This window comes from Haliotis rufescens, unplaced genomic scaffold (assembly GCF_023055435.1).
Source record: "Haliotis rufescens isolate VD_foot unplaced genomic scaffold, xgHalRufe1.0.p SCAF_24, whole genome shotgun sequence".
NCBI classification, from domain to species: domain Eukaryota; kingdom Metazoa; phylum Mollusca; class Gastropoda; order Lepetellida; family Haliotidae; genus Haliotis; species Haliotis rufescens.
This window is the reverse complement of record NW_025963935.1, coordinates 6,506,623-6,531,076: the sequence shown is the minus strand read 5'-3', so window position 1 is coordinate 6,531,076 and position 24,454 is coordinate 6,506,623. Positions and strand designations below refer to the sequence as shown.

Below are 24,454 nucleotides of genomic sequence, written 5' to 3'. Positions count from 1 at the left end.
TGAATAATGTCCTAACTTATAAAAGAGTGGAGTCTCCAGTCTCTTATCACCCGGAATTCACATCGTTGAAAACTGATAACAGCGTTTCAATATTTCTGAAAGGCAGGATTCTTTAACATTGTGGTTGCTCATGTTACAGGAACAGCTTCACCACTATATCAACCGTAGTCATGGTTGTATCACTGGGAACATTCTATTTTATGAAGCAATTACATGTGTGTATCGATTATCAAGCTAACCATTTTAGGCTGAAGATATATCTTTCGTCACAGGAATCGCTCCTTCTAGAATTCAATGACCTTGGTATTGTACTGAATGAAGTGACCGCTCCTGATCCCCGCCTGTTGTCCTTGGAGCGGATCACTGTCCCCAGTGTTCCTACACATTACCTCATCCGCCAGTCGGGAAGCCTTCCTCTGCATCTGGTGGTATTCTACGAACGGGACGATAACTACTGGTGGCACAGTTCGCTTGAACCCTCGACTACCTCGAACAGTTCGATCTTTCACGGATTCAACACTACGTTTGGAAACAGCGCAGGAGCATATGACAGGTACAAGACGTGTCTTTTACCACCTGGGCACATTGCATCAGTCAACTCATGTGTTGTATTATAGTATGACTCGTGCTACAAACACATTTCAAAATCAAGTATTACATTTTGAGTGAGTGTGTGAGTTGGGATTAACGCCACTTTGAACGATGTCACGTCGTGTCAGATTGATGGGAGGGAATCGTGAAGCGCCGAAAAGACAGTATGTGTAAGATACCCATCAGCAGTTTTGTATCGTGCAGATTCTTTGTATTGATAAAATGTTTCAAATGAAATTATATGTTAATAAATAGAAGCTTGTAGAAGTATTCTTTGAGTGCTGATTAAGCCCATGTATAGTTAAATGTGTTACATGATATCAATAACTCAAGATATTTTCCTTTGAAAATCAAATATATCACGAAATTAACTGGGAGTTGTAGTTCCTTCAGCTCCCCAGTTTATAAAAAACAAATATCTACCAGCAGCTCATTCATTTATTTCACCCGAGAGGAAGGTTTACTTTGCTGCGGGAATATGAAGGGGAAGACGTTGCACGTGTGGGCTGCTTGACTGATTTGTAAACAACACATGTACTAACATTTATCTTTATAATGTTTGGCATTTCCGATTTATTTGTCGAATATTTCATAAAAATAATGCCCTGAAATATTTAATATTTATTGTCCTCCAATGGAGAAGCAGAATCAAAGCCCAAAACTTGCATTTAGAAGTGATACACATAAGGAAGAGACTATATCGATGTCAACTTCTTTATTATGAGGAACACAACGTTTCGGAGTTTGCAAAGTTCTGTTTTTTACCAAATCTGAAACAAATTCGGTTTGCAACAGATAAAAGACTCCTGTAAGTGTTCAAATGGTTTTATTTGCCAAACTGACTTTAGAAAATGCGTGATTTCATAAACAAAAACATGAACATGCCAAAATGTCAATTTACAAATCAATAGCGTGTGTTTCCACCTCTGGTTGCGACGAGGCAACACATCTTCGTCTCATGGAATGGGCCAGGCGTCGCACAAAGTCCTGTGTGATATCTGTCCATATCTGCTGGAGCATGTTTCGAAGTTCTTAGAGTGTCTGTGGAACACGTGGTTGACGTCGAAGGCGCCGATCCATCTCATCCCACATGTGCTAAATTGGTGACAGATCAGGGGAGCGTGCCGGCCAGGGGATGACATTCACGTTGTTTTGTTGAAGGGAATCCTGAACAAGTCCAGCAATATGAGGCCGGGCGTTGTCATGTTGAAAGGTAATGCTTGGGCAATGACGACGCAAAATCGGTAGAACAACAGGGCCGATGATCTCGTCGCCCGAGCGCTGTCCATTGAGATTTCCCTCTACCACTATCAAACGGGTCCTCTGTCTTGCTGTAATCCCACCCCATACCATAACGCTGCCGCCCCCGAACCGATCTTCTTCCATGACACAATGATTGACGAAGCGTTCCCTCGACGTCGGTACACTCGAATCCGTCCATCGCTGTGGCTGAGGTGAAAACGAGACTCGTCAGTGAATAGAACTTGTCCCCACTGCATGGCCGTCCAGCGTAGACGCTGTCTGCACCACTCTATACGTGCTTGACGGTGGTTTCCTGTCGAAATGGGACGTCTGGCGGGTCTTCTGGCGGATCTTCTGGCGACAATCTTTGCACAACTGAGGCGGCGAAGTACGGTTTGTGAAGATATTCGTCGAAGGCCAGGGATGCTTCTTGCAGTCACTGTTGCTGGCTGGAATCGATTTCGTAGGTGTGTTGTTCGAATCCAGTTGTCTTGTTGATTATTAGTTACGCGTGGCCTGCCACTCCGAGGACGGTCTCTGACTGCATTCGTCTGTTGCCAACTTTGCCATAAACACCAAATGGTGTTTCTGTGGACGTTAAATTGTCTTGCAACATCACGTTGACTCGATCCTCCTTCAAGCATACGAATGGCTCGCAGACGCTCATTTTCGGACAGGCATGGCATTTCGTAATGTTGAATAATTGCGTAATTTTGTTGTTTTTCTGAGTGGTTGTTGTCAGCACGTTGCTAAACAGACCATATGGAATCCCGTTAACGCACATGTTTTTATACCCATTCTTGGGTACTGAAATGCATGGGGCTTGCATAAAAGTCATCTTTTGCATGGAATGCATGCTTTTCTGTAGCAGTTGCGTTTTTGTGACTTGATTCCATACATGTACTACAATATTGAAAACCAAACTTTACTTATTTGAAAAATACACTAAAATATTGGTGTCACAGGAACTTTTGTTGTTGAGTATATTTTGGGAGAGGGCTATCTAAGTTGTGAAAACTTGTGCCCAATCCTTTTCCTTGTGAATAAAATATATTTAAATCATTACTAGATTCGATGTCCGACTGACGACGGTGGACGGCATGTGGCTCTACCTCCCGCACCCAATAGGGGAGTTCCTGGCCCAGATGCCGAGGTCCAAGTTCATTGAGTGTGACTATCAAGGGGCGCAGACATATCTCAGTAAAAACCCTCCAAAAAGAAGTCTACTAACATTTCATGGAGCAAAAGTCCTGTACAAAGCGAAGAGGGCTCTGGATCACCTTGGCATTCCTTTCTGGCTCAGTTCTGGCACGTGTCTTGGTGAGAGCACCTGTATGGCATTATGTTACGTCACCAACCACCATTAAGGGTCCCGTCGTTTCTTAAAATGATCCTCTGTGTGTGTGTGTGTGTGTGTGTGTGTGTGTGTGTGTGTGTGTGTGTGTGTGTGTGTGTGTGTGCAAGCAAGCAAGCAAGCAAGCAAATCAAACACTGGGGTTTGATCACTTTCACAACAATGTCAAGCTTAACAGATGAAAGTCAAATAAGAAATCTTCTGGACGCTTACATAGGAACTCGATAAAAGTATCAATATCTTGTGTGACATTCTCCGGTGGTCAGACAGGCCTGGGCCCCGTTCCACAAAGCGATCGGAGCTCCCATACTTTAACATAGACTTACGGCAGTCTCAGCGCTAAGATCGCTTTGTGGAACGGGGCCCTTGGCACGAAGCTTTATGGATAATGTAAGCCGCCCGATGGCGTCATTGGAAATGCGATCGCACTCCGCCAAGAACGCACATTATTGGCTGTGGACCTTGTGGACCTTGTCTTATCTGTCTACCAAGACGATCCCTAATATATTCTATCGGTGAGAGGTGTCATGACAGCCAGCGTCACTAGGGTACATTATTTACGTTAAGAAAGCCCTGGATTATTCGAGCAGTGTGGGTCTGGCATTGTAATTTTGAAACATTATCGCCTGTGGTTATCTTCTGACATAGGGAGTAAGTAAGTAAGTGAGTTGGGTTTAACGCCACTTTTAACAGTATTCCAGTTATATCACAGCGTGTCAGCTTAATGTGGGAGAAAGCCAGAAGTGATGCAGGTCTCAGACGTTTACCACTTCGGTGAAACCCACGAGCACGGGTATGGTGCTGACAAACCTAGAAACATAATCGGGCGAACCGGGATTCGAACCAACAATCATAGGGGTGAATCGCGGCGCCTTAGACGACGGGGCCACCTGTGTCCCCTGACACATGGAAGGACACCTCAAAGGACACAGTTCGAAACCAATGATGTTTATTATGCAGATGTTGATGGGTCAAAGCTATTCTGCGGTGGGGTCTGCGAATTCCTGAGCACTGCAAGTTATCGCCTTGATATTTGTGTCTTATTGTGTCAACGCAAATGACCGTCAGGAAGCAGTTGAGCAGTCGTCGCACGCCACACTGTGCGGTCACACGTTGTCTACGGCACCGTGGCCTGCCCCACGTTTTCGGATCCACCTGTTTGCAATTTATACCTTCTAAACATTTCATCTCGCGCTAGACCCGTGAAGATCCGGGTTAGAACAGGTCTTCAGCAACCCATGCTTACCGTAAAGGGCGACTATGCTTGTCGTAAGAGGCGACTAACGGGATCGGGTGGTCAGGCTCGGTGATTTGGTTGATGCATGTCATCGATCCCAATTGCGCGCATCGATGCTCATGACATCAATCCCTTGATTGTCTGGACCAAACTCGATTATTTACAGACCGCCGTTATATAGCTCGAATATTGATGAGTGCAGCGTTAAAAAACAAACTAACAACCAACCATCTCGCGCTATCATAAAAAAAACTATTAACCGTCAAAAGATGTTTGTACAAACGTTTTAAGCCTGCTTTACCCAAGGTTTTAACCCTATTCACAATCTAACATTACGTGGATCGATGATATGATATCAATCACTGGATTGTCTGGTCCTGATTCGATTATTTACAGACCGCCGTCGTGTAACTTGAATAATGATGAACGTAATCATCCACCATGTATAAATGAGGAAGGGCCATACCCAGAAAGCCGAACCTTCATGTGAATGATTATGCTTGTAGGTACTTTCAATGCATCATTTACACAATCATTACCTTCCACAATGGATATCGTGCGAATGCAGTAAACATGTGTTACTTTATATCTTAGAAACAGATGGACCAAATAAATGTTCTAGTTTTTTTCTGGTCCAGACTCGATTATTTACAGACCGCCGACATATAGCTGGAATAGTGCTGAGTGCGGCGTAAAACAACAAACACTAACAACAACAATATAACTATGTATACTTTCCTTTTATCGGGTGTTTATTTCTGTTACATTGTGCCAAACTGTATACTCGAAACATTGTGTTTATCAGGTTGGTATCGACAGTGTGGTTTCATTCCCTATGCCGGTGACATAGACATAGAGATTGCCATTCAGAACTTCGGTACAGGCATCCTGCAGGCGTTTATGAAAGTCGGGTTTCAATTCCTGCATGTCAAGGGGAAGGTGAGCCTGTATGTTTTTTTGTTATTTTTTAACTTCTTAATGTATTTTCAGCCATTCGGATTTTAACTCTTTTTCACGGTATTTTACGGTATTCGGGGTTAAACTCGTCCTTACGGTGCCTTTGCATGTGTTTGTGGCGGGTGCCACCGGTGGGGCAGGATACGCTCACCATTTCGGGAATACCTGGTATCGTTACTATTTGATAGTGATTCATAAACACATGCTCATGATATAGTCGGGATTGTACAATCGATTATACAATTCTATTGGAAATGGAACGGGGTTTGTTCCTTTTTTACGGTATTCGATTTTTAACTCTTCTTTACAATATTTGAGTTTTTAAGTCTTCTTTACAGTATGTTATGGTATTCAGGTTTCAACTCTTTCTTTGCGTATTTTATGGTATTCAGGTTTCAATTGTTCTTTGCAGTATTTTATGGTATTTGGGTTTCAACTCTTTCTTTGGGTTATTTTATGGTATCCGGGTTTCAACTCTTTCTTTGCGGTATTTTATGATATTCGGGTCTCAACTCTTTCTTTGCGGTATGTTATGGTATTTGGGTTTCAACTCTTTCTTTGCGGTATTTTATATATTCAGGTTTCAACTCTTTCTTTAGGGTATTTTATGAAATTCCAGTTTCAACACTTTCTTTGGGGTATTTTATGGTAATTTAGGTTTTAACTCTTTCTTTGCGGTATTTTATGGTACTCGGGTTTCAACTCTTTCTTTGCGGTATTTTATGGTATTCGTGTTTCAAATCTTTCTTTGCGGTATTTTATGGTATTCGGGTCTGAACTCTTTCTTTGCGGTATTTTATGGTATTCGGGTCTCAAGCCTTCTTGAAGGTGGTTTATGGTATTCACGTTTTAAGTCTTTCTTTGTGGTATTTTATGGTACTCGGGTTTCAATTCGTTCTTTGGGGTATTTGATGGTATTCAGGTTTCAAATTTTCTTTGGGGTATTTTATGATAATCAGGTTTCAACTCTTTCTTTGGGGTATTTTATGGTATTCCGGTTTCAACTCTTTCTTTGGGGTATTTTATGGTATTCAGGTTTCAACTCTTTCTTTGCTTTATTTGATGGTATTTTGGTTTCTACTCTTTCTTTGGGGTATTTTATGGTATTCAGGTTTCAAATCTTTCTTTGGGGTATTTTATCATATTCAGGTTTCAACTCTTTCTTTGGGGTATTTTATGAAATTCGGATTTCAACACTTTCTTTGGGGTATTTTATGGTGTTCAGGTTTTAACTCTTTCTTTGGGGTATTTTATGGTACTCGGGTTTCAACTCTTTCTTTGCGGTATTTTATGATATTCGGGTTTCAACTCTTTCTTTGGGGTATTTTATGATAATCAGGTTTCAACTCTTTCTTTGGGTTATTTTATGGTATCCGGGTTTCAACTCTTTCTTTGGGGTATTTTATGGTATTCAGGTTTCAACTCTTTCTTTGCGTTATTTGATGGTATTTGGGTTTCAACTCTTTCTTTGGGGTATTTTATGGTATTCGGGTTTCAAAACTTTCTTTGCGATATTTTATGGTATTCGGGATTCAAATCTTTCTTTGCGGTATTTTATGGTATTCGGATTTCAAGTCTTCTTGAAGGTGTTGACTGGTATTCAGGTTTTATCTCTTTTTTGCAGTATTTGGGTTTGAATTCTTCTTTAGGTCTTGAAAAATGATATTATGATGGTAGCCAGATGACTACGCATGCGGTTATTTTTAGTAAATATTCACCGTTGTATTGGCGTATCTGATATTTATACATGTGTTCAATGTAAACGGAGTACAAATCGCCAGAAATGTTCACTACACAATACGCAGGATCTCTAAGCCAGCTGTCATCCAAAGTCTGGCTGTTCTACATTAAATGTGTGTAGTTCTTCCAACTGACAAGCTCTATAAACATTATGGCCAGGCACGACTTAAAGAAGAAGAAGAAGAAGAAGAAGAAGAAGAAGAAGTCTTTTATTTGTACCAAGGCCACTGGCCCATATACAATGCATACATTTGAAATAGTGTGGTGCATGAAAAAAGCCAAAGTCAGGTACAAATTTACAGATTTACGTAATATACGTAAAATATTATTCAATTAATAAGGAATGTTCACATTTGAAATATCCGTGCAAGTAGTATATTCTTTTTCACACTCCATTGTAGATGTCTGATAGTTTCGAAATGGCTTTTAAAGCTCATCACATCAAGGTCGATGTGTACTTCGTGTATGAGGAGAAGACCTATCAATGGCTAGGAGGAACCGACGCCAAAAATGGCGAGAAGTATAAGTGAGTGTTACTAATACGAATCTCCTACCCCATCCTACATTATTCCATTTGTGATTTTTCAATACGTGTAGTATTACTAGCTTCTAGCCTAACTATTTAAGGACTGACTTCAGTATGTTTTGCTTGTGTATTGTACTGTGTTAATCTGCGTGTGCAAGTCTGGTTTTGTGTTCATACATGAACACAAAATAATAATATAATATGCAGTACAAGCCCCACCCACTCTATTATCAGCCACTCATGAAACAGTTGTCTTCTAGTGGGCGTGGCCTATTTTTCAGGTTCATGAATACATAAAGCACAAAGAATGATTGGTTAACCAATCAAATGCCATGGAATCACTTCCAATTATATGTATGTGTACATGACGCTTTGCTTTGTGGTTCAGTGGCCTTCATTTGTAGCTTCTCAAAGATTACGGGGGCGGTCGGGTAGCCTGGTGGTTAAAGCGTTCGCTTGTCACGCCGAAAGACCTATGTTCGATTCCCGACATGGGTACAATGTGTGAAACCCATGTCTGGTGTCCCTCGCCGTGATATTGCTGGAATATTGTTAACAGCGGCGTAAAACCATACTCACTCACTCTTAAAGATTACAGTTTGCAGGCAACTCTTATGGCTGAGATGAGGCTGATGTCATGTTGACCTTTTTTCCCTCACTAACTCACACATGATGCTCATCACTGCATGCTACTGGGGCCTCATGCCTATTGAGCGGCCCTGCCTTGGTTGCTAGTGGTCTTTAGTCCGTTCTGCTGGTAATCAATATAGATAGTATTTAAATACGTTTTACTTCTAATAATAACACCCAGGTAGAAGGATATATGCATGACTATTATTCCAGATACATTTATCCAAAGTTTGACACTTGCTGGACTGACTTCATGGCTTGCCGACTGCGCGTCCCCTGTCCTACTCTGCCCTACATCACTGCTGCCTATGGCAAGAACTGGAACACTTCAGTGAAGCAGTGGGACTGGAGGGGAAGCGGTACTAACGCGCAGAAGAACGGGGTCTGGCCAAAGGAGGAATCGCAAACAGTGATACAGGGGACATACTAGTGGGTCAATATCAGTAAGTCAGAGCTACTGTACTGGAGGTCAGCTCATCATTAAAATGGGCAAACGTGTCGGCATGCCTTCATGAATATATCCTACACATGTACCGTGTCTTCAATTCAGTCTGGAAACACGACAGACCGACGATGTTCACTTATTTAGATATTACACGCCAAGGCAGGAAAATATCAAATGACACAGGTTCGGAACAGACAAGTACATAAGATGAATAAGTATTCGTTTCCTGACGTCGCACAGTAGTACTCCCGCCTGGCGATGGAGGCCACAAGGGATATCACAAGCTTATTTGTCTTTTTATTTTTTTAATATTCATTATTGAATTTAAGAGATTAAAATTGCTGAAAATCAGTTACTTGTTTCATAATTGTCAATTTCTATATTTCATGCTTGCAGATAAAGTACTGTGACACTTTAAAATGTTGAAACAAATCTCAGACTTTTCACGATGATGAAAACAATATTTGAACATTTATTTGGTCCATCTGGTTATAATAAATAAAGTAGCACATGTTTACTGCAATCGCACGGTATCCATTGTGGAAGGTAATGATTGTGTAAATGATGCATTGAAATTACCTACAAGCATAATCATTCACATGAAGGTTGGGCTTTCTGGGTATGGCCCTTCCTCATTTATACATGATGGATGATTACGTTTAGCAATAATCGTCGAATCAGGACCAGAAAATTCAGTGACTGATATCATGAACATCGATCCACGCAATTGGGATACGATGACATGCAACAACCAAGTGAGCGAGTCTGACGGCAAGAACCCGTCAGTCCTCTCACAACAAGCATACTCGTCTTTATGCGACAAGTTGAAGACCTATTCTAACACGCATCTTCACGGGTGGGTGGCTGATAGCTGTCATTGCGTATCTTCGTATTATCGAGTGATTTTGTTCCATCCTCATCCTCCATCCTACATAACTTAATGAGGGCGAGAGTACGAAGGCACGATGCGATGACACGAAGGCAAACCAACTCACTCACTCGAAAACAAGGGTAAATATATTTGACGTTACTTAACTATGAACTCATACAGGGAAATAATAGCAATCCTTTATGACTGAGTGAGTGAGTGGCTTGGATTTGACGCCGCTTTAAACGGTATTCATGTTATGTCAAGGCGTGTCAGATGGTGTGGGAGGAAAACCTGAAGTGATGCAGGTTTTAGACGTTTAGCCACGAGCAAGGGTATGGTGCTGATAAATCTACAAGTATAATTGGGGCGAACCGTGACTCGAACCCACAATCATAGGTTTCTGGCGTGCACAAGGGACGCAACTCTGCAAAGAGAACTGCGGCGACTTAGACGACGGGGCTAACCGCGACATCACATTGTTCTAAGGTAATTCGCAGTTACCAACATGAATAAAACAGTTCTTGGTGCCCATGCCACGATATGGCTTGAATATTGACAAAAGCAGTGAAAAACCTCACTCACTCATAATTTAATTCAAACTTAAATGTTCGAAAGAAGGACATGTCGTTTTCTTTTGGATAATGTAAGTGATTATTTCATTATTACATGCCCGTTTGCATTTAGTTCCACATGTGTTCGACAGGGCTAAGGTCTGGTGGCCAGACTGTTCACTTCCAGATCTGCTGATCCCACCAAGAAATCATGATTGAGCCACCCCCAGAGCGGCCATGTTCGGCTACGTTGGACGACTTGGGCACGACGATCTGTAAGTATTGACACTAACTCGATTCATTAGTGAATGGTTCTGAAGCCCTGTCCTGGTATGTCCAACTGACGTAATCTTCAGCCCAATCAAAACGGAGACGTCTATGCACTCTCTGAGTAGAAACGTTAACGCCACATGCGTTCCACAGGTCGTTTCTGAGTCTGGTGGCAGACGTGTTGCTGCAATCAGGGGAAACCCGTCTTCCCCCTGTCTGGTGGGGCTCTGTCAACCGCGTGCATGTCGCTGGATGGCTGATCCAAACGTCTGGTATTGATTCCATTCCCTGATTACACTTTGGATGAAGCAAAGGACGTTTGCAACGTGACGTTTTGTTGACCAAGTTTCAAGTATGCATATGCATCTGCTTACATATTCGGTCATTGAGGGGGCACACGTGCATTCAGTTCTTGCTGTACAGCTTCACAGTACAACTGTGAAATGTTTGGTCTTAAAAAAAGACTTCATGTTGGTTTTGATTAATATTTAGTGAGGCAGTTTTCCAGAATTCCACGGATATGTACAAGCATTTCAATATAACCAAGGGTAAATGTATGTCTCAAGCGATGTTTATTCTTTGCTTGTTGTTTAACGCCGCACTCAGCAGTATTCGAACAGCATGACCGCGGTCTGGACTAGACAATCAAGTGATTGATGTCATGATCATCGATCCACACAATTGATATATTTGACAAAGACTCTTGGGACGTACACGTATTTGTTCGCAATCCCCGCCGACGAAAAGGGGAAAAATTCGTTTCAGACTGTGTGCTTGTCATAAAGCTAAAATAAATTTATATTTGTTTATAAAGTTTGCAATTTTCACAAAGGAAATGGATGAAAAAAACATAATTCGATTATCGTTGAAACATTTTTATTCAAGTATGATATAAACAAGAAATAACAAACAAGAACATTATGCGTACTAACGTCCATTGTAAAAAGAAATAAACATTTCTAGTAAATAAATCGTACATAAAAGTATATATTATAAGAAGAATATCTCGAACTAGTACCGAAAAATTCATGAATTCATTAAATGGAATAATGTAACTTACTGAATAAAAGGAAGAAATAATAACAAAAGCGCCATAAACAGTACCGTATGATGGCACTCGGTAATGACAGAAAAGGTACAGGTGATCGACGCGATGATTGTGAGAATATGCAGGAAATATCCACCTGTGCATAAAATGGACCTGTCCGACATTGCCGAGGTCGGATTCTATTGAGTCATCATTATTAAGATACGGGTAAATATTTTTAAAGCTTGTACATTTTATCATCGTCATTAACAAGGCGTAGATAATGTTAATCTCATATAAGAAATAAACGACGATTGAGAGTTGTTTATCGTTCAATAAAACACTGAAAAGAGAATAAACCACACGGGGCCACTCCACGGGCAGACGTTGTATCCATTAGACCACGGAGGCGGTCTCAAGACAGACGTTCAATCAACTAAGCCACGGAGGCGGTCTTCGGACAGACGTTGTATCCATTAGACCACGGAGGCGGCCTCCGAAACAGACGTTGTATCCACTAGACCACGGAGACGGTCTCCGGGCAGACGTTCTATCCACAAAGCCAAGGGGGCGGTCTCTGAACAGACGTTGTATCCACTAGACCACGGAGTCTGTCTCCTGACAGACGTTGTATCCACTAGACCACGGAGTCGGTCTCCGGACAGACGTTGTATCCACTAGACCACGGATGCGGTCTCCGGACAGACGTTGTATCCACAAGACCAAGGAGGTGGTCTCCCGAAGGACGTTCTGTCCACTAGACCACGGAGGCGGTCTCAGGACAGACGTTGTATCCTCTAGACCACGGAAGTGGTCTCTGAGCAGACGTTTTCTCCACTAGACCACGGAGTCGGTCTCTGGCGGACGTTGTATCCACTAGACCACGGAATCGGTCTCCGGACAGACGTTGTATCCACTAGACCACGAAGACGGTCTCAGGACAGACGTTGTATCCACTAGACCACGGAGGTGGTCTCTGAGCAGACGTTGTATCCACTAGACGACGGAGGTGGTCTCTCGGCAGACGTTGTATCCACTAGACGACGGAGGTGGTCTCTCGGCAGACGTTGTATCCGGTAGACCACGGAGGCGGTCTCCGGACAGACGTTGTATCCACTAGTCTATGGAGGCGGTCTCCGGACAGACGTTGTATCCATATAGACCACGAAGACGGTCTCCGGACAGACGTTGTATCCACTAGACCCCGAAGACGGTCTCCGGACAGACGTTGTATCCACTAGACCATGGAGTCGGTCTCCGGACATACGTTGTATCCACTAGACCACGGAGGCGGTGGAATATCTGTAAGCTAGTGGATGAACACCGCAGTCAGTAATATCACAGGTATATCATATCTGCCTGGACATCTTCAGGTCAGGCCCAGGAAACCAGTGGTTGATAACATGAACAACGATTCATCGGACCACACAATGATCCGCGAAGTATTATGATGCAATTTCAATGTGGTGATACTGCCTAGGACTTATCGCTTGATTTCACCGAAACGACATATCCTGTAGAAGCCATTTTGGGATGAAAAATGTTTGTTTGTTGTTTAACGCCTCACTCAGCAATATTCCAGCTATATGACGGCGGTATGTAAAAAATCGAGTATGGACCAGACAATCAAGTGATTGACATCATGAGCATCGATCCACAATAGTGGGATACGATGACATGCATCAACCAAGTCAGCAAGCCTGACCACCCGATCCAGTTAGTCGCCTCTTACGACAAGTATGGGTTGCTAAAGATCTATTCTACCCCGGATCTTCACGGGTCGGGATGATAAATGAATATATTACAACATATATTACAACAATTATAACAACATATATTACAACATCTATTACAACATATATTACAACATGCATTAACGATTGTTTCACACAGTGATGAATGATGGACATTCTGTATGGTTTCCCGTTGTGTGATACTGCAATCATGCGGAAATGTAACATGTCCTGTGTAGGTTACATAGATTACAGACATGAACGTATGGAGGACTGTCTTCTACGCCAGCTGGAGAAGTGGGTCACTCCTTTCGGCCATGACTGACAGTGCAGTCTGCAACACGCACACATCACCACATACACTCGGTGTCATTAGTGTGTGGTGTCAAACATGAACACATGCCAACAAGCGTCAAGAGGTCTGAGTATGTTGACAATGTGATTAACAGTTGCAGAACACGGTGTTTATACCTATATCACACCGACTGATCTTTTTCTAAAAAATGAAAAATGGACAGTGACTATTTAAAACAACGAAAAATGCAAGATTGAAAGTTTGAAAAAACACACGCCTGAACGCAACACCAGTGGCTTAGCCATGAACGTGCAATACATGACAAGTAATAGTCAATGTGGGTTTAAAATGGATCATTCCAGATGCAAATGAACTACACTTTTAGAAACTGAACATAAACCGGTTTATCCCTTATTAACCTCAATGATAAGGCAGAGTATATATATGAGTCAAACAGATGATGGTTATCCAAATTCTTCAGAGACGATGTCGTCGACGTTTTACACACGGCACCCGTGATTCCAATGTGTGAAAACGGTTTAAGATCGTGGTGCAAAGTCCATCTTACCGACACTTGATCTCAAAAATAATTTACATAAATTGTCTTCCTCTTTTCTTTCCTGTTCTTCCTCCGTGAACCCCCGCAGTACATCCACATAGAGAGCCGTGCTAAACATGAGCCGGGTAAGTTTCAAGTGACAAAACCTGTCAACGGCATCACTCCCGACATTGGGTTCTGAGCTGAGTTTAACTTGTGACCTCTTGACCTCAATACAACTTTGAAGTTGCCATTTGTAGTTGTGATGTATATCAATTACTATAATTGATAATTGTACACGATAACATATCTCAATTACGAGACTATAATATCATAAGTAGAACGATGGGTTATTATCCAAGAACGACAACTGCTGCAGGTTCTTCTAAACTAAGCAACCCTCATTGTTCAGGCTTACACGTCATTTAGCAATGCTTTTCACAATCAGTCACTTCGCACACGCACCGTTCCTCCTCAATCAAGTTCGACTCGTATGGCGATCCCATCGTATCCAAGAACGATAACTCTCATAGCTTCTCGTCGTGGGAGTCTGGCTCCAGCACCATGTACACGGCCTCCTGAAACTGGTCGAGCTGTATGTAGTCCGCCTCCTTCTCAAGCAGGTATTCCACGTGCTGCACGAGCTCCTTGAAGCTGGGTCGGTCTTGAGGCTGTAATTCCCAGCACTTGCTCATCAACGAGTACCTGGGGAACAAGCATCGCATGAATGTGCATGATTGGGTTAGTCTATTTACGTTTCAGGGGTGATGGGTATTGATCAGCACTGATAATGCAAAAGAGGCCGCCATCACGCATCTCAGTTTTGTTCCGTGTCTATGGACGAACGTGCATTATAATTGCAACCTCATCTCACACAAAGGAACACAACCTACACTTCAGGCTCATTCATATTCCCATCTTCCAGGGCGGGTACATGTCAGGTTTAGGAGCCACGGTAGTGAGTGACTGTTGTAACATGCCGCAATGCAGCTGCCCCGTGTACAAACAAGCGCCAGAAAGGATAGGCAACCATTTAATTCGACGAGGTATAATGACATATTATCCTTTGAAAAAGGAGTTGAAATCCATAAAATATTTCGTTTGTTTTTTAACCCGCACGTAGCAGTATTCCAGCTTTATGACGTCGCCTTATAAATAATCGAGTCTTGACCAGACAATATTATGAGCAGCGATCCACGCTGTCGGGTTCGATGACACGCAATTAAGCATCTTACCGAGTCCCGATCCATTTAGCTGCCTCTCTCGGACGGCCTAGATTGTGGGGACCCATTCTAACGCGGAGTCCCCTCCGTAAAATAAATTGGATGTCTTCATCTTCTTCCAAGTGCCTTTCTTATTAAGACTTTAATTATATTCAGTCAAGTCACATGTTTGAAACACCATGTCCCCTTTTCAGTTGGTATGTGACCCGTGAAGATCCGGGTTAGAATTGGTCTTCAGCAATCGATGCTTGTTGTAAGAGACGACTAACGGGATCGGGTGGACAGGCTCTCTGACTTGGTTGATGCATGTCATCGTGTCCCAATTGCGTGGATCGATGATCATGATGTCAATCACTGGATTGTCTGGTCCATACTCTATTATTGACATACCGCCGTGATATAGCTGGAGAATTGCTGAGTGCGGCGTTAAACAACAAACAAAGAAACACAACAGACAGTCGGTATATAGAAATACATGGCTTCCTGGGACTACACCGGCCCATATCCTGATGGGATCACCTTTGTACTGACGTGGTACATGTTTATCCCTGCAGTTCCAAGCTAACAGCAAACACATAGACACACGGTACTGACATCACACTTACAGTTCGTCCATACAGTACTGGGGTCGCTCCAGGCGTTTCCCAGCAACAACAGCGTCAATAACCCCTCGCAGCGTCATCGTGGAGTAGGGACTCGCTCCTGGGGAGAGAGACATCAGTCAGTGAGTGAGTGAGTGAGTGGGTTGGTGCGTGCGTGCGTGCGTGCGTGCATGCGTGCGTACGTGCGTGCGTTTTTTTGGCGTTAAGCTCCGATGTGTGGCCTAGTAACTGTAACAGGATATTGATTCACCCTGGAGATTCTTTCAAGGAGAAAGTATATCCTAGGTAAAAACGTCCGCATGGAAATTTTTGCCAAGGATATTATTTCCACAGCCAGTATCTTAATAACACTGGAGTAATTTCCTTTATGAAAATTATTTCCTCCAGACACTGGAAACTAATCGTTTACATAATAACGTGCGGGCGTGTATGAGTGAGTGAGTGCTTTTAGCAAAATAAATCATATCACAATAACACACTACCGTACACGATATCAGTTTCACTTTTGATAAATGATAAGGATGCGGTCAAATGGGGTTTAACGTCGCGTTCAAGAGTAAGGCACTTAAATAGCGACGTCTGGCGGCTTGTTATAGCCGGGACAGATGCCAGATTGAAAGGCGGCTAGACCTCTCAGGAACAATAAACTGACGACCAGTCCTTATCACTTAATGCCGGGCGCCAGCCAGGGCAACAACAAGACATTCGTTCGGTTTAACGAACTAGTGACTTTATGAGGTAACATAGGCCTCGGAGTGAGTGAGTATGGTTTAAAGCCGCTTTTAGCAATATTCCAGCAATATCACGGCGGGGAACACCACAAATTGGCTTCACACATTGTACCCATATCGGCAATCGAACCCGGGTCTTCGGCGTGACGATCGAACGCTTTAACCACTAGGCTACCCGACCGCCCCCATAGGCCCCGGATTATTGAAGCTATGTATATGGTCCTCTGGCCCTTTGTACATGTGAAAATATCCCTGGAGGTGCTCGTTTAGTTGAGGTTTCCGGATTAAAGGGGTCCGGAATATAGGAGTAAAGGGACCAGGGGTGATATTAACAATTTGGCCGGCATTTTCTTGGTATCTGTCAGTTGTAAACAAACACTGAATTGAAATCATTAAATAAGCAACATGTAATATCGAGTTATATGCAATCAAGTGAGTGAGTGAGTTGGGTTTAACGCCGATTTTAACAGTATCCTAATTATATCACGGCGTGCCAGCTTAATGTGGGGGGAAATCCCGAAGTGATGCAGGTCTCAGACGTTTACCAATTCGGTAAAACCCACGAGCACGGGTATGGTGCTGACAAACCTAGAAACATAATTGGGGTGAACCGGGATTCGAAACCACAATCATAGGTTGCTGGCGTGCCCAAGGGACACAACTCTGCACAGCGAATACCGGCGCCTCAGACGACTTGGCCATCCGTGCCCCCTATATGCAATCAAGCATTTATGGATTAAATTAATATTTTAGCTACCTAGTGTGACTATCTCCCACAGCAACACTCCGAAGGCCCAGACGTCCGCCTTGTGACTGTGGAACCCCTCCATCAAGGCTTCAGGGGACATCCACCGGACAGGGAGAGGCCCCTTAGACGTCCTCTCGTACACGTCCACACCCTCCACATCTCTCGCGAGACCGAAGTCCGAGATCTTGCACACACAGTTGTAGCCAACCAGCACGTTTCTTGCAGCGACGTCACGATGCACAATCTGGAACGACATGGTCACAGACATCAAATCCCTGTCAAACTACGGTTTATTTTACGCCGCAGTCAGCAAGAAAGAAGATAGAGAAGAAGCAGAAGGAGAAGAAGAAGGAGGAGGAGAAGCAGAAGGAGGAGGAGAAGGAGAAGAAGAAGCAGGAGGAGGAGGAGAAGAAGCAGGAGGAGAGGAGGAGAAGTTATTTTACGCTACAGTCAGCAAGAAAGAAGAAGAAAGAGAAGAATGAGAAGAAGAAGGCGAAGGAGGAGGAGGAGGAGGAGAAGAAGCAGAATGAGAAGAAGTAGGAGGAGGAGAAGAAGCAGGAGAAGAAACGGCGGGGATTGATATAATGAGCATGACCTACACCGGTGCGGGTACGATAACACGCAATCAACCGCGTTAATGACAGTGACAAGCCGATCTATATTAGAGGCATATTTCCACAAGCAACAGAGAGTTTGGGGCCCACTCTAGCCCTGGAGAGTTGGTCCTCAAAAATAAGGCCTTGAAAACACTACGTTTTTCAACTTAAATTTTGATAGTTTACTAAAGTCATATTCATAAAGAGAATTTTCTACTGGGCAAGGGCAGACTTAACTGCAAGATGTTTAACTGCAAGAATTAAGACAATTCCAAAAGTCTTTATGACTACGGTCCCTGGTCGCCATGGGATGATCCCGAGATATCACTGTACGATCATATCGGATTATGTATATTCAGACACTATATATATTCTCTGCACTTTTCAGGGATTATACATATTCCCTGATTAGACATTTTATTCCCTGATTACACATATTCCCTAGTTAGACATATTTCCTGATTATAAATATTCCCTAGTTATACATATTTCCTGATTATAATATTCCCCAGTTATACATATTTCCTGATTATACATATTCCCTAGTTATACATATTCCCTGATTATAATATTCCCTAGTTATACATATTTCCTGATTATGCATATTCCCTAGTTATACATATTTCCTGATTATAATATTCCCCAGTTATACATATTTCCTGATTATACATATTCTCTAGTTATACACATTCCCCAGTTATACACATTCCCTGATCATACATATTCTCTAGTTACACATATTCCCTGGTTATACATATTCCTTGATGAGATGTATTCCCTTGTTATGCACATTCCCTGGTTAGTCATATATGCTGTAAGGTAACACAACAACAAACCTACACTGTTAGCTTCCAGGTGCTGCATTCCTCGAGCTGTCTGTACAGCAAAGGACAGTAGATCCTTGGCGGTCAGCTCTCCGTCTTCTTCACCTTTGACCATTTCCTCTACCGCTAGGGGGCTCTCCTGCACGCTGAGAGGACTCTCCCAGGTCTTGTCATAGGCAGGGCGGCGTCTGCGCAGGTAGTTGCGCAGATCCCCGCCGGGAATATACTCCAAGATTAGAAGGAGAGGCTCTGTAACGCCAGAGAATTTACACGTTTATGTTGCCTCGTTATACCACCATACACACACCCTCCACAAACAAAAACATGGCTAAGATTGATGCTCATGATATCAATCACTGGATTATCTGGTCGAGACTCGATTATTAGCAGATCTCAGTCAAATAGCTAGAATACTGCTGAGAGCGGCGTTAAACAACAAACAAAAATAAACCTTCACAAAAATACTAATTTGTGTCTTAATAAAAGCAATTCAGATCACCAAACATGCTGAAAGTTTCCCAGTGCCTAGGTGGAAATCTGACTTAAACACACTCGCAAACACCCGAGGATATTCATTGTAGGATAACACTTTCGTTAAAAAAATGGACAATCTTTGCTTTCCTCGAACTAAATTCTATGTAAATATCAAATTATTACTGAACAAACAATCATTTTTTATCACAATAAAATAGTGATGCACGTTAAGGCTCCACGATAATGATAATTACTATTTTTACTTTAATTTTATGTACAGTAAACTACGGTTATAACGAACACGCTTATAACGAACTAACGGATATAACGAACTAACTTTTTGGTCCCGACTATATGTTGTAGTTATGCTGTATATATGCTTATAACGAATTACGGTAATAACGAACTAAAATTAGTAGTCCCTTTGAGTTCGTTTTAACCGTAGTTTACTGTACATAGTATCTAGAGCCATACCGACACATTCTAACCTACACAAACTTAACACGATGGACACACACGGCTGACGTACCTCCGTATGTGCAGGCGCCGTAGAAGCTGACGACGTTGATGTGTTTGGGGATCTTCCTGATGATGATGAGCTCATTGTACAGATCCTCCTTGTCCAGATCTGTCGCGGACTCTGGGAACAGTGAGAAGAAACAACGTGAGGGTCAATACGTGGCTCGGTTATCAATACATGTCCACAACACGAGAACCTGTCAGCATTCGAAAGTTATGCCTAATCTCCCGCTTGCTATGACAGATAATCATGTCTTACATGACCTCAAATCATAAAATTTAAGCATGTTCAAAAGAAAGTTTTAAAAATATTTTCAAGAGGTTTCTATTTTATTCGTAACACACAAGCGGAACGAAGAATTTATATTAAAAAGTTCGTATTAGAAACAGGGTCTGCCTTCTGTCAACGTCAAGTATTTACACAGCATAACTGCTATCCTGAGCAACTAATATAACAGACGATAAAGACCATCACCAAGAAATCCCAGAAATCCCCACGTCCACACTCTGCACCCTTTGTGATCAGCCTACCCTACTTTGGAACAGTTAGCCACAAAATCCAGGGACTCTTAAAGAAACAGGCCAACATTGATGTAGTCTTCAAAAGAAGTCATACTATTCAGAACACAATTAAAGCCACAGGGAAACCACCATCCAGCCACAAGCCAGAACCATCAGGAGCAGTGTATCACATTCCGTGCAATTGTGGACAACCTTACATAGGAGAAACATCTAGGCCCCTCAAAACCCGAATTAAAGAACATCAAAGCTCAGTCTCCAAAGACGACTCTAAATCAGCTCTATCAGACCACATCCGTGACAACCCAAGCCACAGCATCCAGTGGGAGAGAGTCACAACCCTCGCCACCAACCTCAAAGACTTCAAGATCAGGAAACTACAAGAAGCCATCAACATCAAAAGACTTCAGCCCTCAATCAACCGTGACCAAGGCTATTACATACCCCTGGCGTACCATCAACTCATCAAAGACCCCAAAAGACCACAATCAGCCATAATCCCGTTGTTTACATTACTGGCTTCATCCTTTGGTTTCATGGCACTGACTTCACCGATGGTTATCATCACTGCCCTTGTGTATACACAACAGGCTTCTCTACTCCAGTATAACAATATCTACTCTACTGTATAAACATTGCCTCCTACTTGTATATATACTTGCTTACTGCACTCTGTATAATCACTTGCTTGATAACGGTGTTAGAACCTACACCGAAACGTCGCTCTTAATTGTAATAAAGAAGTTGTTCATCCATAAATTTCTTATCCTTACTTCTGTCAACGTTGTTGGTCAGTAATTAATTGGGAACGTGTGTGCCTACTGTCTACGTTATACATGGTAGGTAATAATTTAGACCGTGTGTTTCTACAATCTGGTAATGCTGAAGGGGAAAGGAAAAATGACGATATATCTTCATCATAAAATGCACGGAAAGTCAAAAATTAACATCAACGTATTGTTGTTAGTGACATACGTTTTCTACAAAAATATATACGTTTAAAGAGCTGTCCGTCCGTGAAGAATGAAATGGGTGTCACATTTTACGTTACAGCCATATAACGACTGAAGATTGGAGACATTCCGCCATACAACAGTTACCATGCTTTTCAGTACGAAAATATCCAATGTGTTTATATGTGTCATCCTTTATGTTCTCGTTTTAATTATTCTTCACCAGGCATCATACTTTCATAAAAGAGGTTCAAAACAAAAAGCGAAACAAATCTACACATTATCAGACTTCATTGTGAAAATGAAAGCTAAGCATGTTTCGAGCGTACATCAAATGCATAAAACTCCGATGTTGGACTCCGGTACCAGCAATCTCCCCTTGACGAGGTGACCGCCTCCGTGGTCTAGTGGTAGAGCGTCCGCCCGGAGAGCGGAAGGGGTTCGATCCCCAACCGCGTCATACCAAAAGACGCAACAAGATAGTACTTGTTGTTACCCTGTCAAGGACTGGTCGGCTCGGAGTCCGTATACTGTGTCTGAGTTGGGTATTCATGTTCAACTGCGGCATGGTATCTCAGTGAGCTAGCACTTAAAATCGGCATCAGTCCGGACTAGGACAAGCAGCCACACAAACACACACACGTACATGCACGTCGCTATATAAGTGCAATAATCTTCTACGCGACGTATAACCCCATTTCACCTCACCTCACCTCCTTGACGAGGTGACAACACCATCCAAACTACAGGATTTGTTGGTTTGTTGTTTAACTCCGCACTCAGCAATATTCCAGCTATATGACAGCGGTTCCTAAATAATCGGGTCTGGACCAGACAATCCAGTGATTGACATCATGAGCATCAATCCACGCAGTTGGGATACGATGACATGCATCAACCAAATCAACGAGCCTGACCACCCGATCCCGTTAATCGAATCTTACGACAAGCATAGTCGCCTTTTTACGGCAAGCATGGGTTCCTGGCGACCTATTCTAACCTGGATCTTCACGGGTCCCAAATTATGAAGTATGCTTAGAGTGTTGCGCCAATCCATAGGCAGCTTTATGTTATTCCTTCACCAGATGGATTCCAAAGTTTTTATCTCAACAATAGAAAGTAGGACAGTAGTAAGCCTTAGATAGTACATGCTTTTGACCTTTATTATTTCCATTCGGATGCCCGTTTGTGTTAGTTTTCGAGATAATGACATTATATACGCCGCTGTGAATGCTTCGCTCGTCCGTACCGAGCATTTAAAAGTCTCTGTGCTGACTGGCGACATATGTGTGTCAGATGTTCACAGACAGATATGAGGTGGTATCAGATCTGTCTGTGATGACTGTTGTAACTGACCTTGACACATTTTGACCGCAACGTCTTCCCATGATCCTGTGCGGTTGATGCTAAGAGCTTCCGCTTTCATCACTCGGCCAAACTTGCCAACTCCAAGTGCATGGAGGAATCTCAAGCGTTCTCGCGGGAACTCGTCACTGGGTCTCGTGATAATCTCGTAGATGTTGGACGTGGCATACTACGCAGCAAAATGAAAGTAAATATTAACGATGTTGAAAATGGAAAAACAAACGATAAATTGTTTGTCAAAAGAACATATACTAGGGTGGCTTACATTCTCATAAAGACTTTCACATAAATTGTTTTACTGTTCTCCTGGCCCTAGGTGCGCATGCGTAGCATCTGATTAGTTCCCATTACCTAAAGCCTGAAGACATATCTACATACCAAAAGTTCATTTTCAACCTTAAACGTTACAAAAAAACACTGCTTCGGTTATGTTAATAAAAAAAAATCATGTAGTCCTATATTTTTTGTCATTCGATATTGATGACCAATGGATGCTATGTTAAGTGTTGTCCAATCGCAGCCAACGTGACTTCGGCCACCACTAGTCTACTCGTTAAGCTAGACAGAACTCAGTCAAAAGCTAATTGCGCCAACCTGAGCGTGCGAGTATGCAGCATTTGTCCGTGCAAGTATATCCGCCCTGTCTTGTTTCCGCTTCACCTGGAAACGGAAGAGAACTGCCACGTTTAGGTTTGTGCCTTGAAAATAGTGACAAACGTTGACGAAAACTAAGAAAGAATCCCGATTTCTAAAAACCTATTTCTAGAAATTTTTGACCACTCGTGCCATTCCGTGTTTAGCAAAACGGATGTCAGCACAAGGAATGGTAATACTTGCGCCATGTGTAGGTAGCAATACAAGTGTGAGTGAGTGAGTTGGGTTTAACGCCGCTTTTAACGGTATTCCAGCTATAATGTGGGAGGAAAGCCCGAAGTGATGCAGGTCTCAGACGTTTACCACTTCGGTGAAACCCACGAGCACGAGTATTGTACTGACAAACCTAGAAAAATAATCGGGGCGAACCGGGATTTGAACCAACAATCATAGGTTGCTGGGAAGCCAAAGGGACGCTATTCTGCACAGCGAATTGCGGGGGCTTAGACGCCTAGGCCATCTGTGCCCCCGCAACCATACCAGAAAGGGATAGGAGCTAATATAGAAACATTTGTTTCAAGTTAGAACCTTTTTTCAAAAAAATCGACCGCTTCCATTGCCTCGTGGATAGAGCTTGCTTCGATCCCCGGCCGCGTCATACCAATAAACGTTTATAGATGGTACTCGTTCATACCTTCCTGGCGCTTAGCTTTAAGGGGACAAAATCACGAGTTGTGTCAACCTTTTTGTGTCAGGACAGTATCCTACCTCTTCTGATAAAACAAGTGAGTTGGGTTTAACGCCGCTTTTAACAGTATTCCAGATATATCGCGGCGTGTCAGCTTAATGTGGGAGGAAAGCCCGAAGTGATGCAGGTCTCAGACGTTTACCACTTCGGTGAAACCCACGAGCACGAGTATTGTACTGACAAACCTAGAAACATAATCGGGATTCGAACCCACAATCATAGGTTTCTGGCGTCCCAAGGGACGCAACTCTGCACAGCGAATCGCGGCGCCTTAGACGACTGGGCCACCCGTGTCCCCCTGATAAAATAAGGACTGGTCGGCTCGGGGTCAGTATACTGTGTCTGAGGGGGGTATTCATGTTTAACTGTGACATGGTATCTCAGTGGGCTAGCACTATAAATCGACATCAGTCCGGTCAAGTACAAGCAGCCACACACTCGAGGATGCATGTCGCTCTGAAAGTACAATCATCTGGAACGAGACGTCAAACCCCATGTCACCTCACTTCGACACATAGAGACTAACATTTAGTCTCTGAAATCTTATATTA

The 24,454-nt window shown here is 42.8% G+C and overlaps 2 protein-coding genes across 3 annotated transcripts in view; one reads left to right on the top strand and one right to left on the bottom strand.

Annotated features, from left to right (window-relative positions):
- The window catches only part of LOC124113550 (ribitol-5-phosphate transferase FKTN-like), a 29,401-nt gene extending 20,340 nt beyond the window's left edge, over positions 1–9,061 (top strand). For both annotated transcript variants that reach the window (XM_048402088.1, XM_048402087.1), the window contains 5 exons: positions 273–553; positions 2,903–3,153; positions 5,230–5,363; positions 7,523–7,647; positions 8,491–9,061. In XM_048402088.1, coding sequence (XP_048258045.1) covers positions 273–553; positions 2,903–3,153; positions 5,230–5,363; positions 7,523–7,647; positions 8,491–8,707 — 1,008 coding nt within the window. In that variant the 3' untranslated portion in view covers positions 8,708–9,061. The remainder of the gene's footprint in view (positions 1–272; positions 554–2,902; positions 3,154–5,229; positions 5,364–7,522; positions 7,648–8,490) is intronic.
- A 4,039-nt stretch (positions 9,062–13,100) lies between these two features.
- LOC124113551 (fibroblast growth factor receptor 3-like) overlaps positions 13,101–24,454 on the bottom strand; it is a 48,545-nt gene continuing 37,191 nt past the window's right edge. The window contains exons 15-21 of the mRNA XM_046473948.2: positions 23,156–23,221; positions 22,553–22,730; positions 19,735–19,845; positions 18,748–18,980; positions 17,321–17,555; positions 15,836–15,932; positions 13,101–14,712 (exon numbers count right to left, since the gene is read on the bottom strand). Coding sequence (XP_046329904.2) covers positions 14,535–14,712; positions 15,836–15,932; positions 17,321–17,555; positions 18,748–18,980; positions 19,735–19,845; positions 22,553–22,730; positions 23,156–23,221 — 1,098 coding nt within the window. The 3' untranslated portion in view covers positions 13,101–14,534. The remainder of the gene's footprint in view (positions 14,713–15,835; positions 15,933–17,320; positions 17,556–18,747; positions 18,981–19,734; positions 19,846–22,552; positions 22,731–23,155; positions 23,222–24,454) is intronic.